We start from the raw sequence: 19,267 nt of genomic DNA, 5'->3' as shown, positions 1-19,267 counted from the left end.
CAGTCGAGTCGTGTTTGTGCCACTGCACTCCAGCCTGGGCAATGAAGCAAGACCCTGTCTGGGGGGAAAAAAAATGTTCTCAGAAAAATAAGCATACAAATGAGAGATAGAAATGAATAGAGAGATATGGTATCTCTTAAATTAGAAAATCAGCACATATGCATTCTAAATGAGACAAGCATATAAAAGATGTCATTGTAGAGGAGGCAAACTTAAGCTGAAAAGTTTCTTCCCAAACATACTCTACTCTTGTACATCGACTGTAGGATATTTAAGACCCCACACAATATTACATCACAACATCGTTTATTATGTGAATTTTTTACAATACAAACAAAAAATACAGAAATGCAATATATGAATACAGCTAAATGCAGAATGGTGACTTTTTTCTCTTCAAGAGGCCATGATTCCCATTTCTAGTAAAATAAAGAGACTGCATATAGGTAGAAACAGGTTGGTCATTAGCTTCACAATTTTGCCTAGAAATGATCTATAAATGCATTTTCCCCCCTGCTACTTACCATAAAGTGTAAAAAGGGAGTTAAAGGAAAGTTTCCTTGTTGGTTCCTACCATATGAAAGATGCTATATTCTATTTTAGCGGTGCCAATATATGGAAAATATCTAAATTAAATGTTATTACAAAAATGAAGCAGTAATGAGATTCTGGCTAAAGAGGGCACTAAATGAGAATAATATATATTTAAAGAATCCAAAACAAACAAACAAAAAGACGTTGTTATAAAAAAGCTCTAGGTGCACGGTAAGCATATAGGGTTTTTTTTTTTCCATGTGTATTTTTAAACAATGGAAGTGTCAAAAAATAGGGTCAACTGTGTTAGACTAAATTACATTATTGTATATGCTGCACTGAATGGAACCTTTGTATTATAATTATCATAGAGAAGCATAGTTTGCATCATATTATGGCAATTTATCCTCAATGAAAATCTTCCAGAGTCCTTTTATTTTGGAATATCCTGTAAACAATCAAACCACCAGAACATGATTGTACAACAGTAAAATGTTCTCTTGCATTAAACCGAAGATATCTGTTTAATAAAAAAAGAAAATGTAGGAAAGGTACTTAGAGCTCTTACTTTCTAAGTACAGAACACCCTAGACAATTCAAGGCATCTTAATCTCCATCAAGAACAAAAAAAAAAATAATTTTTGTCATGCTGTTAAATCCATCATTATGGATAAAACTGGTGCAAATTGGTCAAACGGATCCAACAAACACTGATGTCCAAGCTGGCATATTGGCAACTAATACGTTAACTGGTGGTCAATAGAGAGTTTAAAAGATCTTCCCTTTCTTCTTGTTCTTTTCCAAGGTTCTAAAGGATAAAAGGAAAATAAGCAAGATGATTAACCATTTTATAAACATGATAGACAACATGATAACAACAGCTAACCCAATTACAACAATGTTGCGATTTTCAGATACTACTTTTTCATTGAAAAAAATTAAAAGATTTAGAAGTAAACAGCTAAGACAATGTTAATCTATAATAGCATTTTCTTAGACAATCAAATATTTGACAAAACTCCAGGATAAGCAGTAAAAAAATCAGGCAAAACTCCATTTTAATATACAAGAACAATTCTTCCCAAATGAAACAGCACAAACTAAAAAGTATCAACTGGCAGCAAACAGGGTATTCTTTTTCCCCCACTGTCATTTGCATTTTGAAGTGCAATTGCTTTTACAAATCTATTTTCCTCTTCTTTGGGGAAAATGTTAACAGTAGGGTAGTGTAGTAGAACAAATGTCAAATCTGAAAATGTTTAGTAATGAGGATAAACTATATAATCCTTATAGGAATGCCACTTTTCAGTTTTAAGTGAAACTATTAAGGAAAAGAAAACCAAGGTACAAATATTATTGAATTTTGTATAAATTAAGAGAAAGTAATTGATTAGTTGTATTGGAAATTAAATATCTAACATTTTGTCTTAAGAATTTTATCGTAAAAACATAATTCAACAGTTAAAACATACCCCTAAATATGTAATAGATTTTGAAGAATGTTCCCTTTGTGTGCCAAAAATTGAAAACAACCCTTATGTCCAACAACTGGGGGGAGGAGGTAAGAAATCCAATGAAGGTAAGTTAACTGGGGAGAATGTTATGAAGTTGCTAAATCATAATTATGAATATTAAGTCATGAAAGATGTACTGAAAAAATACTGCTAATGGACACAGACTGTATCCATCCATATAAAAATATTTATCTATGAAAACCATTGTGTTTGGAATGCATGATAATGGGTGATGACTTTTTAAGTGTTATTCTAATGTTTTTTAAATAAGTAGGAAAATAATTCTTTAAAACATTAATACACACATTTCTTAGTAATCTGCTATTAGTTACCTTGAAGAGTTCTGTTGTTCTAAAATACGTTGTTGAGCTTCCCAGTTTGCTTTCTCATCCTCAAACTGACGACGTTTTTCCTCCAATTCTTTGTGCTGTGCTTCCAAATTCTTTTTCATTTGCTCATGGCGCCGCTGGAGCTAAATCATAGCACAATATATAAAACAAAATTATTTAAGAAACCAGAAGCAGAGGTATGTTTCATCCAGACACCCTAATGATAAGGAGTATGAGCACTATTTGAATAGCCCTGTTGTAAATTCAGAGTACTACCTGGAAAGCACTGTCAAGGACTCCTCCTCCTTTAGGACCTGCCACCCAAAAGGCCAGTGACCCAAGACAATAATCTTGGGAAACAGGAAAAAAAAAAAAAGCAACAAACTTAACAGTGTGGAGTACTTTATAATGGAAAATTACTATCTTATCTCGTTTTTCTTTAATCACAAATATGTTGGAGGCTGGGCAGTGAACACATCACTGTTCTCATTGTACAGATGAGGAAACAGTTGCAGAATTTAAGTGACTTGCCCAAGATTGCTAGCCAGAAAGTGGAAGAACCAGGACTTGAATAAGCCTCCTAATTCCAAGTTTAGAAAGCTAAGACAAGTGAAAAGAAAGCAGGTAGTTTAGGACCCTAAGAGCTCAAAGATGCCAGCAAAGTACTCTGATTCCTGTAAGCAGTGGTTCTCAGACATTGGTCTTCATGCAAATCGCCTGGGATGTTTGTTAAAAATATAGAATCCTGGACCTCACTCAGACGTACTGAATTAGAATATCTGGGTGTTAAGTCTGGAAATGTGGATTTTCAACAAGTTACAGTGATTTAATGCAGGTGGTCCTTCCTCCTCTGTGTATTAATACTGTAAAGAATGCTGACTGAGAGGCAGTAAACACTCATGCAAAGTAACTGAAGAAACAAAGTGCTTTAAGTCCAAGAGATCATTAGATAAGTAATTTCATTTAGGTGCAAGTCAATCCATTTCTGGAAAAAAAAAAAAAGTCAACAAATTTTAAAAATCAGATTAAATCCTTCTATGCCAAATACCCAAGGACTATTCAAAACCTTCAGTTATCCAGGAATTATGTTCTGTTACAGATTTTACTACACTGGTGAGTTAACATTAACATAATGTTAATATATAACTATTATATGTATTATATATTATATACATATTATATATGTTACTATAATTTTGCATACAATTTTTTTTTGCAAGCCCGAAGTGACTTCAGATTTATTCCTATTTCAATTATTTCATGCAATTCCTACAAAACAAAATCACCTAAGACACACTTAAGCAAACATGAATCAAATCTGAGGTGATATCTTCCTGATGACAGCAAACAAGTTACTAAGAAATGTCAGAAAGTAGGAACATAAGAAAATGTCTCTAGTTATTTTTTTTAAATGAAAAGAGTCACATATACACAATTCGGAATAGTAGTTACCTCTGGGAATGAGAGAGAGGGATACAATACGGGACAGGCACACAGCGTCTTCAAATGAGTTGATAACATTCTATTTTTTTAAGCCAGGTAGTAGGCTTACAGTGTTCATCATTCTTTAACTTGTTACATAAAAGTAATTATCTTTTGTGTTAACTGCATGTAGATAAAGGTATAGGTCACAATCTCACTCTTAAGAAACCCATGGGGTCAGATGCCTTTTGAAGTTCAACATTTTTCAGTTATTAAAACGACAACACCGCTTAGAAAGGAGTATACACTATATTTATAAAATACCTCCTGGGCTATCTGGGGCAACAAGTATAATCAAACACATTACTTTTTATTTGTTTCAGTAAAATATATAAATATTCACAATATGTAGGATTAAAACTTAGTTCATGTTAGGTTTTGCAGTTTTCAGAGTTTTTTCCATTCTGAAATTGTGAAAAAACAGGACTGTGGACCTATCTAGCTTAACTTAAAAATTAACTGGGTTCAAATGCTGGCATACTAAGTTAATTTATCCTTCTTATCTATAAAGGAGAGATGGGCAATAATATCTACCTTGTAGGGCTGTGGTGTGCGCTAGACAACACAATAAATGAAAGTTGCTTGGTGCTGTGGCTGATGTACTGTGCTGCTAACTGTGCCCCAAACAAGTATTTCCAGCATAATGGATTTAAGGAGAGACTGTATTAAACAAGGCTAAAAGGGTTTCTTTACCTATTTATGTATTCACATGTATATTTACACAATATATATCATGTATCATATACATGATGATTTGCAAACTCATTATCACAGGGATGTTGGTAAATACACTCTAGATGTGGTTTCATAAAAGACAAAGAATCTAGAATGAGCATGCCTAATTCTCTAATGGCTTAGAGTATCTGGTGGGAACCTTGGCCCAGAGCTCTTCACAGGTCCTTGAAATGTTAACATTCCATCCTTCAAAGAATAGTTCTTCAAAACTGTCTTCACCATTCACAGTAATCATTAAAATTCCCAAAGGGTTCCTTGGCTACAGGTTCACAATTACTTGTTCGTAATATTTACTTTTAGCAACATGTCCTAAAATACATCTGCCTCAAATATAAGTTAAACTACTTTTAGATTCTCAATGGAATCTAAGTGTGGAGATAATGTAGTAGACTCTTGATTATTCCTGTTTTTTTCCCCTTGTGGATATAGATTTTCCAGATTATATGTGAATTACTGAAGAGGTAGAGACTCAATGCATATATTTACAACATGCTGATAAATTAATCTCCAAAATGTCATGTTAAGAACTTTAATTATTCATTTATAATACAACAGCAATAGCTAAGACAGTGACTCTTGATTAGGGGTGTGTGTGTATGCACATTTTGGTTTGCCCTATGATAGGAGGGCACTGCTATTAGCATTTAGTGGCAGTGCCAGGGATGCTAATCCTGTAGTGCTCAGCAGTCTCAAACCAGGAGGAATTATTCCATACCCCTGCTAAATTAAACTCACAACAAATATAACAACAGTGAAAGATTTTAATAAGAAATTACAAGAAAAGCCCAATAATGTAAGAGAAATGATGTGGAATAAAAACATTTCCTCGAAATTATTTAATACTTTTTCATTCCGTGCATTCTATTTACTCAATGGATTAGCATACTTTTGTTATGCCTTTAGTCAAAAAAGGTTTCCATATTTTATGCGGTAATTACAAAAGCAATGAGATCAACTGTAAGAATATAACGAGAGATCTGAATCTCTTCTTCATACACTTAGATACAAATATTAGTGAAGCCACATAAAACAGGGATCTTACTAAATTTTATCATTAAAGATTGTTTTAAAACTATTTTATATTACTGTCATCCATATATATATATGTATATAATTTTGAGACAAGGTCTAGCTCTGTCACCCAGGCTGGGATGCAGTGGCACAATCATGGCTCACTACAGCCTCGATCTCCCAGGCTCAAGTAATCTTCCTGCCTCAGCCTCCTGAGTAGTTGGGACCATAGGTGCAGGCCATCATGCCCAACTATTTTTAAAAATTTTTTATAGGGATTGGGTCTTGCCATGTTGCCCAGGCTGGTCTCAAACTCCTGGACTCAAGCAATCCTTCTTCTTTGGCCTCCCAAACTGCTGGGATTATAGATGTGAGCCACCACACCTGGACCTCATCTCACATATTTTAAAATAATTTATTATTTTATAGGGCTTTTTGTTTGTCTTTGTTTTTTGAGGCAAAGTCTTGATCTGTCGCCCAGGCGGGAGTGCAGTGACGTGATCTCAGTTCAGTGCAACCTCCGCCTCCCAGGTTCAAGCGATTCTCCAGCCTCAGCCTCCCAAGTAGCTGGGATTACAGGCACTCACCACCACATCCAGCTAATTTTTGTATTTTTAATAGAGATGAGGTTTCACCATGTTGGCCAGGCTAGTCTCGAACTTCTGAACTCAAGTGATCTGTGTGCCTCAGCCTCCCAAAGTGCTGGCGTTACAGGCATGAGCCACCATGCCCAGGCTATTTTATAATTTTTAATTATAACAAATTTATGTGAAGAAAACTTCATACTGAAACCACTGTTATTTTGGGATTACCCATAGTTTTTTTTTCTACTATTCTCAGACATCTATCAAACTAACTGCTCTATGGATTTTTAATGTTCAGTTTATCTTTTTCTCCAACTTTTCTTTCTTGCCACCTATTGAAGGAAATGTCTCCAAGGTCTTTTTGATTAATAGAAACTAAATGTATAACTCAACATCTAGAAGGGTTTCAAGATAGTAGATATGTCTTCTGGGATGTTTTGTCATTACCCTGCCCAATGTTGTAACACCAGGAACTACCTTGACACTACATTATAAATAAAGAAGGCCTAACCTGTTAACAAAAATATCACATTCCCTAATTTTCTCTTCTTTAATTGTGTGGAATTTATCCAGGCATGTCTTTAGTTCAATAAAGGTTATTTCCCTCTTTTTCACTCATACACAAATAAATATGGTCGATTATTATTATCCTAACACAGTTTTTGTGCATAAATCCACCCCCAAACTCTCATCTTTAGTGTTCTTATGCCACCTGTATGGAATGGTTTGTAATTTTATTTTTCACAACTCAAACTTGTTCATTATAACTAATAATCCATTATAAGTATTCTATTACACTGTCCTACCTAATATACTACGTCCAAGCACCTGCATATTGAAGTATGTATTATTTTATTATAAACACAGTGCTTGCTTCTAGAAATTTATCCGTTTTGTTACACTAGGGTATTAATTTTGAAAAAATATGTATAAAAAGGTTATATTATCTATAAATTTTACTGAAGATACTACTTAAAAAGGAACACAATGTCTGCTAAGAGATGGGATATTAGACTGATTACCTCAGCTTCAGAGTCCTTCAGTTTTTGAACTTTTTCTTTGACCTTCATCTCAAACACCTGCTCCATCTCCATCTCCATCTTCTTCATTTTAGCTACATGCTCCCTTCTTTCTTCTTCCATTTGTGCCAGAGGGCTCCTGTCACGAATATTAAGGGTAATCATTAAATGTCTGTGAATAAAAATTATAATACAGAACTATGAAACAGCTGATGAAAACAAATCAGATGCTATATGTCACTATTAATATATTTATAACCTAGAACTTCTTTCCATATTTCATATATAAAACTTGATTATTTATGAAAAAAATCTAAAAAACAAAGATGTTCTCTAAACCTACTGCATATCAAATCTAAGGATGACATACCCAATAAACTGTAGAAGGAAAATGGGAAAAAAATTCCCAAAATACATTCACAGAATGAAACATTAGAAGAAAATAATTTAATTTTGTTCTTCAGACAACATTTTACCATGAAAAATAGAAAATGAGTAATGAAGTTAACATATGTAGAATATTTTTAGTTTTACCAGAATTTCAAGTGTTACAATCTCTTCTAAGACAGCTACTAACAACACAAAAATTATTATTTATTTTGGTAACTGAACTGATACGTTGGAAACAACTACTAGTCAATACCTAGAGCACTATTTAGGCATACAGAATATTTCTAGGCCCCTTATGATAACTTCAATGCTCTTGAAAATCCATTCTACTTAACTCAAATATTTCACTGTCTTAAGTTTTAAAGATGTTCAGTGATTTAAAACACACACACATACTTCAGAGATAATCAGGAGCAAATATTTTGTTAATAATTATTTTTAAATGCCAAAAAAATAGACATAAGCATAGTTAAATAAAAAAAAAAGTTCACTCTGTTGACGTTGAAGTCCATGGACTCAAATCTCTTTGTAGAATTGTGTTCAAAATTTTCACACTGAGATATATTTACAGGTGGGCTTTATGTTAAGGCTAATATACTTACACAGAGACACAAGAGAATGCCAAAGTACCTAGTGCTTTCAGCCCAGGAGCAGGAAGTGAGCTCTTTGCTTTGAGAATCTCTGAAAATTATTCAATACCCTGGGACAAACTAAAGAGATAGGTCCTTCTTTGGCTTTGTTAATAAAGCATGCTTGTTTTGCCTCCATAAAAACAGGCTTTGACCATTGATTGAGGTTTATATTTTAAATGGGTAAATTTTACTGTAATACGCTAATTTTTTAAAAAAAATTAACCCATGGCTTAAAAACGAAAACCAGACCTTGGATTTCACCCATAACTTTAAGGCTAGTCATTTTAACCCTGATTTGACACACTCTTATTATGGTGACTTTTCTCCTTATTAGGCTAAATATTTCTGACCATCACAGCAATTTTCTTTTCTAACAGGGAAGCAGGCAAAAGAGCTAGATAGAAAATGTTAGAAACAAAACAAAAAGGACAGAATATTGGCTACCAGTTTTTCTTAACAAAAAGGCAAGAACAAAGATGTGATATAATGCTATGAATTAAGATGATCTGTTTTTGCAATTGCGTAAATTAGAATAAAATGTTGTTTAAATCAAGGATATTTCTTCACTAAAAGAAAACTTCTACATGCTAACCTGACATATATTTTTCCAATTAAACAATGAATCAAAAGTTCTGAAAATGAAACTAACCAGACATATTAACTTAGAACAAGAACCTGCATTTTAAAAGTGGAGTCAGCTGAAAAACATTTTCAAGTGTAAATATCATCTTTTTTTGTTAAAAGTTGAGATGCTTCTTAATAATATACCCCTCATATTAATGGCAGGTGTTTTTAATACAGTTGCCTCTGATCTCTTGAGCACACACAGTGTCAATGACTGCCCTGAAACAGCATACCAAATGTGTGTTTGTGTTTGCCAGGATTCTTCTGGTGAAAGGGTCCAAAGCTTTTGTTAGATTTTCAAAGAGTGTATAATTCCCACTGTCCCCTAACACCCCGAAAATCTTTTTTAGTCTCTAAAAAAGAAACAATCTAAAAACAATTTTGTGACTGCTAACCTTAAGTAACTGAATGTGTATTTAAGCAACTTCCAACAATTATGATTGTAAATATATTAAATTAGAAATCAGAGAGAAATATCTATTCCTACTTATACAACTCATCTATAAAATGTTTATCTTATCCTTGGGAAAGAGCAAGTAATTTTGCCACCTAAATTATTATTTAAATAACTCTAGGGGGGAAAATAAGAGACTGCGGATAAAACATGCAATGATGTTTCAAATCTTCTTTTAAGCCGGGCACAGTGGTTCACACCTGTAATGCTAGCAGTTTGGGAGGCCAAGGTGGGCAGATCACAAAGTCAGGAGTTTGAAACCAGCGTGGCCAACATGGTGAAACTCCATCTTTACTAAAAATACAAAAATTAGCCGGGCGTGGTGGCACATGCCTGTAATTCCAGCTACTTGGGAGGCTGAGACAGGAGAATTGCTTGAACCCAGGAGGCAGAGGTTGCAGTGAGCCAAGATCGTGCCACTGTACTCCAGCCTGGCTGACAGAGCAGGAGTCCATCTCGAAGAAAAAAATATCCTCTTTTAAATTCAAAATTTAAGTATTTAAAATCCCCTGCCTTACATGCCTTCAACTGTATCATACCTAAAGGAAAAAAAATTAGTGATTTGGCACATTTAAAGTAAAGCATGCTAAAAGCTGCAATTAAAGGCAAATGCATAGCTTTCACAAATTATTAAGGTATGTGCCCTAAATAAAAAATTTACAGTAAAATTCGCTAAAGCTAATTTATTTCCCAAATTATGTTCATAATCATTACACTAAATCACTATAAAAATAAATATGCTGTGCAATTATCTTCTGAAAGTCTGTTGAAAGTTTTAAAACTGCAAATGTGTGTTTCTAAAAGAAATTTGCAATTATTTAACAGTTAAGATACTGTAAGTTTTTTAGCCTTGTAAAAATAATCTGACCAAATATACTCAAAATACTGTGAAAAAATGTTCATGCATATTTAAAATGAATTATTGAAGTCTCTCACCAGTAAAAATGATCTTTCAAATTTTTAATTTTTATATTAACACCTCACTTCTAGTCATCTTTATTTTTAGAAAATCGAAACAAAAAATTGTGCTTACAATGTAGAAAATGTAGGGAGATCACTTTTTATCTTCACATTTACTATTTTTTTCGAAGTAAAACCTTTTATTAAATGGCTGGAAAAACCATTTAAGTTGTATTATTGCCTGCCTGCTTTTTAATAGGAAACTCTTACCCACCCCCGTATAGTAGTAAAGCTTATAAACCTATCAGTGAAATTAAAAACCCAGACAAAGAAATGAAGAAAGCCTAGTAAAACAAGAAAAAGAAAATGATTACAACATAACCGGAATATGAAACTAAACCCCCAATGATTTAGCTCCTTCTAGGGTTGTCTTTATAAGGTTAAAATTCCTGCAAGCCACATCCCTTCATGTGACCAATAAGAGAATTATAGCCACCATGCCACATAAGGATGACCTAGTCAAGTTCTACTTTGCTGCATTACATATGACCCACATTTGGAGTATAATAAAAGACAATCATGTTTCATTTAAATTATGTGTGTGGTCTTTCCTAAAGAACAAATTAAGCAAGTAGATTTACATACTTTTGCTCCAGTGGTTAGTAGGTCACAATGTGCAAAATTTTCCAAAGGAATTTCACTTAAATAATTTCAAAGTTCAATAAAAATTTCTAAAAATTTTGAGTAATAATGGTTGCCAACATTTTGTTTTGCCATGTGAGAGTATTAAAACCAAACATAAACAAAACTTCCAACTACTATCATTATAATTTCATGAAAGGACACTTGAATAAAGAGTAAAAGATATAACTAAGTTTAATTTTTTGAAACAACTTGAAATTTTCAGCAAATTCTCTTTATTTCTATTTAGATCAATGAAAACTCTGTCATGTATCAAGAATTCTGAGAATCTGCCTTTGAAACTTGTATTTTTAGTCATTCACTTATAAAGTTTTCCCAAGATGACTGATGGAAAAGGCTATGGAGAACAGAAAAATAAATTAACATAAGGGAAAGAGAGACTAGGGTGTGCCCCAACTTGGAGCAAGGTATCTATTGTCACAATTGGTACCAATGATGGACATCAGTTCTGAAAAAGAGTCACCAATAAAATGTGATTTTAAGTAAAGGGTACAAGGAAGATCAAGGAAAAAGGAGGCAGATAAAACTTCAAGAAGGAAGTTTAGGAAAAAAAAAAAAAAAGACGGCCCTCCTCTTATTGGGGATCACACTTCCTTTAAGAGATCAGCAATCTGCATATGACCAACTCTTCTCCCCTTTCCTTTACAAACCCTTGCTGAATTTTCTTTGATTTGAGAGGTTACCCTTTCTGTGGCTTTCAACCACCCATTACCCTCCATACAGGGATGCAAGAAGTACTTGGATGGCTCCATACTTTGTCAGAAACAGGTAATTACTGGATAGCTGCTAAGAACAGCATCCACTTCTCCAGATCTAACCTTGAGACAAATTATAGCTGACTGGACAAGTTCAGCTATTCTTCAGATTTAAACCATACAATCTATTTCTTGTTTTAAGTCCCTCTGAAATAGAATTGTTCTAGGGCTATTGACATAACAGAAAGGCACATTTTCAGACATCTACACATGTATTTTTAATGTTTACTTCATGTTTCAATAGACTCTACAGTGTGCCCAAAACTACCTCAGAAAATTAAATATAAGATAAATTGATTCACAGTCATGCACTGCTTAACAACGGGGATACATTCTGAGAAATTCACTTGTCATCGGTTCAACAACATAGTGTACTTACACAACCTTAGATAGTATAACCTACTACACACTTAGGCTCTATGGTATAGACACACGATATTATGGGATCTTGTATATGCAGTCGGTCATTGACTGAAACATCATTATGTGGCACATGAATGTATTTTACTATTCAATGTCTAACATCTTTAAAAAGTTTAGCTTATATTCTAAAACCAAAGTGTGATTAGCACTTTGTGAAACATACATTGCCAAAGATCAATTTAACTATAAATTTTCAATAGGTTCACCTTCCATTCCAAAATTCTTGCAACTCTCAACCCCTCCCCACTACCACTGTCAAAGAATACGTTGCTATGGAGAGTCACATGAGAGCAATACAAAAAGAACATTAAAAGAAGCCTAAACTCACACCTACGTCACTTATTTAAACATTAGTCTTTCTTTTCAGTTATTCATGGATATGTACTGAGCTATGAGGAAAAGCACCTTACATCAGCTAAAGCACCATAAGTTGTTAATGACTTTTAAAGAAAAATTTAACAAAAATATTTTTTGAAATTGCTAACATTTTCAAGACAATGTCAGATACAACTAATAGATAAAACTTCTAAGCGATTTCTTTCAGGTTCAGTATGCGTTATTCAATGAAGTAGTAACAATCTAATTCCTATTTATTATTAACATAAAATAAAATATTATGCTAGCTCCTGGGCCAATTTGCTTTTTAGCAATGCAAACATTTCTTTTTTTATTTGCATAGGCAAAGTATGGTCATGATTCCTCTCTTTAAGAGATATATTTCCAGTAGAATTCTACTAATTATGTTTTCACCTGGGATATAGTTTAACTCACGTATCCACACAGTAGAATTTTGTATATGCAGAAAGAAACTTAATGATACTGTAAAGTTTTCTATTTTTCTATGAATTATCTTACCTGCATCCAACAGCACTACTTTAAAAAGCCTTATATTTGAGACATGGGAACAAATAAATAATTCCTTTTATCTATAACATAACAAATGTTTTTAAAAAATATTGAATAAGTACATATATTTAACAAAAAATATGTACTAGCACTTTAACATACAAAATTATCAGTAGCTCTGTGTATGCGTTTCTTTTAATGAGTTAAAAAGTGCATCGTTAATGATAAGTTTAAAGTGAATTAGGATTTTATGAACAATATTCACTATGATGGATCCTTACATTTTTGTGCCAAAGTTACTCAATAAACATTTTGCTCAAAAGAGATAAAAAGCCTTCCTTTTGTTCACATATTGAGGCTTACCTCAAACAGAATCTTGTATTTTAAATATTTAAGAAGGGACATTTTTCTATTCCATTATAAGGCATGTTAACCACTATGGAAAATACTATAGCTATTTTGAGAACTTGTCTTTCGTATTTATATAGTTGATCCTTCAGGATTATCGTCTAATTGTAGATAACACCTAGCTACAAATGCACATTATTTAAAATGGTTTTGCAATATAGCTATGTACTGCATAATGACATTTCAGTAAACAAGGGATGGCATATATGATGGTGGCCCATAGATTCCTACTGCCCAGTGGCATCTTGATGATCTTGACCCTGAGTAGGCCTAGGCTAATGTGCAAGTTTATGTCTTTGTTTTTAACAACAACAAAAAAAGGTATAAGTGAAAAAAGAAAGAACTTTTAAAATAGAAAAAGGCTTATAAAGATTATAAAGATAATATCTTTCTACATCTGTTCAATGTGTTTGTGTTTTAAGCTAAGTGTTACTACAAAAGAACCAAAAAGTTTTTTAAAATTTAAGTTATTATAAAATAAAGTTACAGCAAAGTAAGATTATTGAAGAGAAATTTAAAAAATAAATTTCGTATAGCCTAAGTGTACAGTGTTCATAAAGTCCACAGTAGTGTACAGTAATGTCCTAGGTCTTCACGTTCACTCACTGCACACTCACTGACTCATCCAGAGCAATCTCCAGTCCTGCAAACTCCATTCAAACCAAGTGCCCTATACAGATATACCATTTTTAATCTTTTACACTGTATTTTTACTGCACCTTTTCTATGTTTAGATACACAAATACTTGACATTATGTTACAACTGTCTATAACATTCAGTACAGTAACATGCTGTATAGGTTTATAGCCTGCAAGGAATAGCTAGACCACATAACCTAGGTGTGTAGAAGGCTCTACCATCTAGGTTTGTGTAGATACTCTATGATGTTTACAAAATGACAAAATAGCCCAATGACACATTTCTCAGAAATGTATCCCCACTGTTAAGTGACATATGATGTAATTATGATTTTCAATAATGACAGATTTTAAAAAAGTAGGGCACAGACATGGTTACCAGCTTCCTCACACATCTCTTTTTTCGACCCCAACATGAAACCACCACAGCTTGAGATATAAGCTCAACAGGGCAAAGCTACACACTTGGTAGTCACTTACACCACTCTAACAACCAAAAGAAGAAAACGAAACTCCAGCTAATTTACTCCCTGGAATAGGAATAGAGAAGGTAACCAAGAACAAATTCATCTAAATATTCCTTTTGTTAAAGCCTGTCCTTTCTTTCCACATAATTTGTAAGTGAAAACTATCAAAATGGTTCATTCAGAAAAGCTTCTACTATTAACAAAGCATAACAATATAAATTTATGCTGCTGTGCACAAAGAACATTATCCAAATTTTCTACTGAGTAGCCAGAAGAAATTTAATGAAAATGAAACAATATGATTATTGACTACAGAAATAATACCTTTTTGGAGAAAAAAAATATATACTTACTTAGTCAGCTGCCCTTTATTCTTGTTGTTATCAACTCCATTGTAAGTCACAGCTGCAAGTTTTCTGCTTCTGTAGTTCTCATAGTGGACATTATTAGTAACATCTTTCAAGTCCTGCATGTGTGTTCTGTCATAAACAAACAGCAAGAGTTTGCTTCTATTAATAGCTAGGGGGAAAAAAGCTTAAAAAGTTTTAATATAAATTCAAAATTTTACCAAAACAAAAATTTCAGATTTAAAATGAACAAAAGACTATTGTTAAGGAAGGTGGCATTCATCTGTTTTCATTTACACTCAAAGTAGACCAACAAAAAATAAGCTAACTTGACACCAAATTTAGATTCCAGTGAGATTTTAAGACCTATAAATCCCCCAAAACAGTTACTGAAGGATGACCTTTCTATGAAAGAGTATTCATCTTTATATTATCTATTTAAATACTAGACAACAGAGTGCAGATTGGCTACTACTGAAGCTCATAAAATCTAAAAGAAACTGCCTTTTAGCAATATTACTAAGGTAATATATGAGTTTTTATTAATATATAATAATAAATTTCAGATCACATATCAAGTTGTTTTCAAACAAGGAAATTTTAGAGTAATTTTCTGTTTCTTCAAACTGTCTAGTGAAAGTGGTATTTCGGTTAAACAAATTTTTGCTTACAGCATTTCTATCATATATAAAATCAATATATATAAGTCTACAATACATATGAGATGATATCATCATTATTTAATAATTCAAGACACTGAAGATATCCTTAGCTGCTCTATGGATATCCTTTACCAATGTAGTGTTCTTGGATATACATGGTATGGCAATACCGTATTGTCAGTCCTCTCTCTTCTCATCATCCATTCTATCTCAAACTTCCTATATCTGCCATCATTCGTCTTCACCACTTTACTAAAACTCCCTTCTGGGAGACAAACACAAAGGTGTATTGTTGGCTGGGCACGCTGGCTCACACCTGTAATCCCAACACTTTGAGAGGCCGGGGCGGGCAGATTGCCTGAGCTCAGGGGTTCGAGACCAGCCTGGCCAACATGGTGGAACCCCATCTCTACTAAAAATACAAAAATCAGTTGGGCGTGGTGGCAAGCACCTATAATCCCAGCTACTTGGGAGGCTGAGGCAGGAGAATTGCTTGAACCCAGGAAGTGGAGGTTGCAGTGAGCCAAGATCACGCATTGCACTCCATCCTGAGTACATGAGCAAGAGACCGTCTTAAAAAGAAAAAAAAAGTGTATTGTTGTACTGTTTTTATCATTCCTTACAACCAGAAAACCTTTACTGTTACTTCACAATCCAGCTTCTTGAATCTCCCCCTTTGGGAACAAAATGTGATATTCAATTACTCTGATTCATTTCATACTGACATTTCCATGCAATTCTCTGATAGTTGACTCCCCTTAGTCCTAAGTCTGGTTTTTCCAAAAATCTCATCTCCCAGACTCTGTCCCTCAATAAATTCACGTTCTCTTATAGCCACAATAGTTACTTCTGAAGTTCTACCACTCCACTTCAGGCAAGTCAGGCAGCTCCCTACTCCTGGCATATCTGGCGGCTGACACTGAACAGTTCATGCTAATTTGTCAATCTCTCGTCAAAGACTTAATTGCTTTGGAAACCTTTTTCCCAGCCTTGACATCAAAGCATTCCAACCATGACCATTTTCTCCTTGGTTGTCATTCATTTTTGGTACAAGTATACGTCACAGGTGACATCATATCTCTTCAACTGTAAGCTCCCCTTTACAAGGAACATGCCATTACCTTTTGCATCCCAATGCAGATAGCAGATGATAGGAATTTTAACAGAATTCATAACTCAAGATTGAAGCTGAGATATGATAAACACTTTTTGGAACCAGTTTCTCTAAGTGGAGAAAAATAACAAATACCTATGCCAATATAAAACAATGTTTATTTAATTTTTCTTTTCCGTTTTTTTTTTTTTTTTTGATACAGGGTCTCGCTCTGTCGCCCAGGCTGGATGGAATGCAGTGGTACGATCTCAGCTCACTACAACCTCTGCCTTTCAGGCTCAAACCATCCTCCCACCTCAGCCTCCTGAGTAGCTGGGACTACAGGCATGCACCACCACGCCCGACTATTTTTTGTGTTTTTAGTAGGGACGAGGTTTCACCATGTTGCCCAGGCCAGTCTTGAACTCCTGAGCTCAAGCAATTCTCCCACCTTCGCCTCCCAAAATGCTGGGATTACAGGTGTGAACCACTGCACCTTGCCTAATTTTATTTATTATATATTACATATCATCACTGCATCCCTGAAAAATTGTTAAAGGTCCTAAGGAAGAAAACTTACATGAATTGTTTGCATGAATGTGTAAGATAAAAGTAAGGTGAATTTACTAATTGTTAAGTTATTTTTGTTAGTGTCATCTAACATTTTAGATAATGAATAATTTTTCTTTTCACTAAAATCACTAAAGTCTTCTATACGACTACATAATTCTGATTTTTTCAGGTTATGAAAGTCTTTTTCCCATTTAATTAAATATACTTTATCATTTTATGATTCAACCCACTCCTCCATTCTCAAAATAATTTGTTTATTAGCAATAGTTTCCCCACAGTTTCAGGAATTTGTCTCTTCCATTTCCCATTGCTGATATCGTAACTCTTTCTGTTCTCCTTTTGTTTTCTTTCCCCATTTGATTTCTGAAACACCCATATCCACACCCTGAAAATATCTGTATAGTTTTCCTCCTTTCCATCGTCTTCCTTGGTTTGCCTGGAGTAAGTTAGTTCTCTTAATTAGCAAGAGAACTTCTTTGAACTTGCCTCTTTCTCAGAAGCAATCGCTATTCCTTTGACCTGCAAGATTTCAATTATTTGGGATTTACAGACATCTGTAATATTGGTATTGGTATTTTATTTCCTTCCTTCAAGTATTTATTAAATATCCACTAGATGGCTTTGTCTTAAAGACATGAGCTAAATTAAATACACATCTTTTTAATAATAACTTTAGAATTTTTAGGCATAAAAGTCTTGCTGCTCTGCTGTATTAAATCTTCCTGCAGGCATGGTCAATTTGCTCTGTAATGCTTATACTAGGAAAGTCCCTCACTAGCCGCCAGGCTGTGAACCTTCGAATATTCAAAGTAGCCTCTGGGCTGGGTGGGTGTGGTGGCTCAAGCCTGTAATCCCAGCACTGTGGGAGGCTGAGGCAGGTGGCTTACTTGAGGTCAGGAGTTTGAGACCAGCCTGGCCAACACGGTGAAACCCTGTCTCTACTAAAAATACAAAAATTAGCCAGGTGTAGTGGTGCATGCCTATAATCCCAGCTACTCAGGAAGCTGAGGCAGGAGAATTACTTGAACCTGGGTGGAGGCTGCAGCGAGCCAAGATCGTGCCACTGCACTCCAGCCTGGGCAAGAAAGTGAGACTCCATCTCAACAAAGTAGCCTCTGGCTCAGTAACTAGCTTTCCCCTCTACAGTGTTTTAGGTATGTAGGCAATTATTGATTGTATACTTTTAAAATACACAAGAAAAAGTTATAGAATGCCACTGTGTCAAGCACTAGGCAAGTACCATAGAAGATTAAAAACAAGAGGAATGCCATGGTAATTAGTATTTATTAAACATTCTCTACTTATATACTGTCATAGCAGATTATATTATTAATATGTATTCTTTTGAAGTCACACCTTAAGAATGGAAGAGGAAGGGAATGGTTCATAATAGAGCCTGAAGTGTTGTATTCTCAAAACCCAGAGGATGACCTTCTCGTGCTTTTGCTCTTCTCCACTAAGTGAGGCCTGGCAACCTCAACTGCTGAATTAACCCTATCATGTAGTTCCTACCAAGAACACCTGCTCCTTTGAAAATAAAGATCAATTACATGCCATTTATTTAATTTCAAAATACACTCTCACCTCTATTGTATTTCTTGAGGTAGCAGTTTGACTCTCTTAAATTTTCCCCCTCACTTCTCACCTTGAGAATGACCTCTTGTTATTCCATGATTTCCAACTATTATCCATATTTATGTAACTACCTTTCTTTACACAGCAAAAGAGATTCTTATGTTTTGGGAAAGTGGGTAGAGGTATGAAAATTAATAGATATCAACTAAAGACAGACATCTAAAACTGAAGGTTAAAGAGAGTATGTGGTAAAGGTGTAGAGAAGCAAGAGAGAAAAGTGGGAAATGCGGAGTCAGGTAGGGAGGGGAATGAATGTGTCTCAACATGAAAACACTGAGGATCATTTTGATGCCCTTTCTGTTCCTTGTCTACTAACATCTCTAGTCCTATTACACTTTTTCTTCATGATTTCCTCTCTGCTGCTGCTTTTCTAATTCATTAGTAAGAGATCCTCTTTACCAGTCCTGGTCCTCTAATCAGGATGGCCTCGATGTCCTGCTCCCATAGGCTTTCCTTCTCTTTCAGCAGGTGTGTAAGACACAATTTAGGGATTTCTCACCTGGTAGGAA

General features: G+C 34.3%; 1 protein-coding gene across 3 annotated transcripts in view; it reads right to left on the bottom strand.

Moving 5' to 3' along the window:
* Positions 1-289: 289 nt before the first annotated feature.
* SEPTIN7 (septin-7) overlaps positions 290-19,267 on the bottom strand; it is a 104,402-nt gene continuing 85,424 nt past the window's right edge. For all 3 annotated transcript variants that reach the window (XM_057302846.1, XM_003833365.5, XM_057302848.2), the window contains exons 10-13: positions 14,802-14,927; positions 7,212-7,347; positions 2,381-2,520; positions 290-1,342 (exon numbers count right to left, since the gene is read on the bottom strand). In XM_057302846.1, the coding sequence (XP_057158829.1) occupies positions 1,303-1,342; positions 2,381-2,520; positions 7,212-7,347; positions 14,802-14,927 (442 nt within the window). In that variant the 3' untranslated portion in view covers positions 290-1,302. The remainder of the gene's footprint in view (positions 1,343-2,380; positions 2,521-7,211; positions 7,348-14,801; positions 14,928-19,267) is intronic.

Source organism: Pan paniscus, chromosome 6, assembly GCF_029289425.2.
Source record: "Pan paniscus chromosome 6, NHGRI_mPanPan1-v2.0_pri, whole genome shotgun sequence".
In the NCBI taxonomy this organism is placed as follows: Eukaryota; Metazoa; Chordata; class Mammalia; order Primates; family Hominidae; genus Pan; species Pan paniscus.
This window is presented reverse-complemented; position numbering and strand designations above follow the sequence as displayed.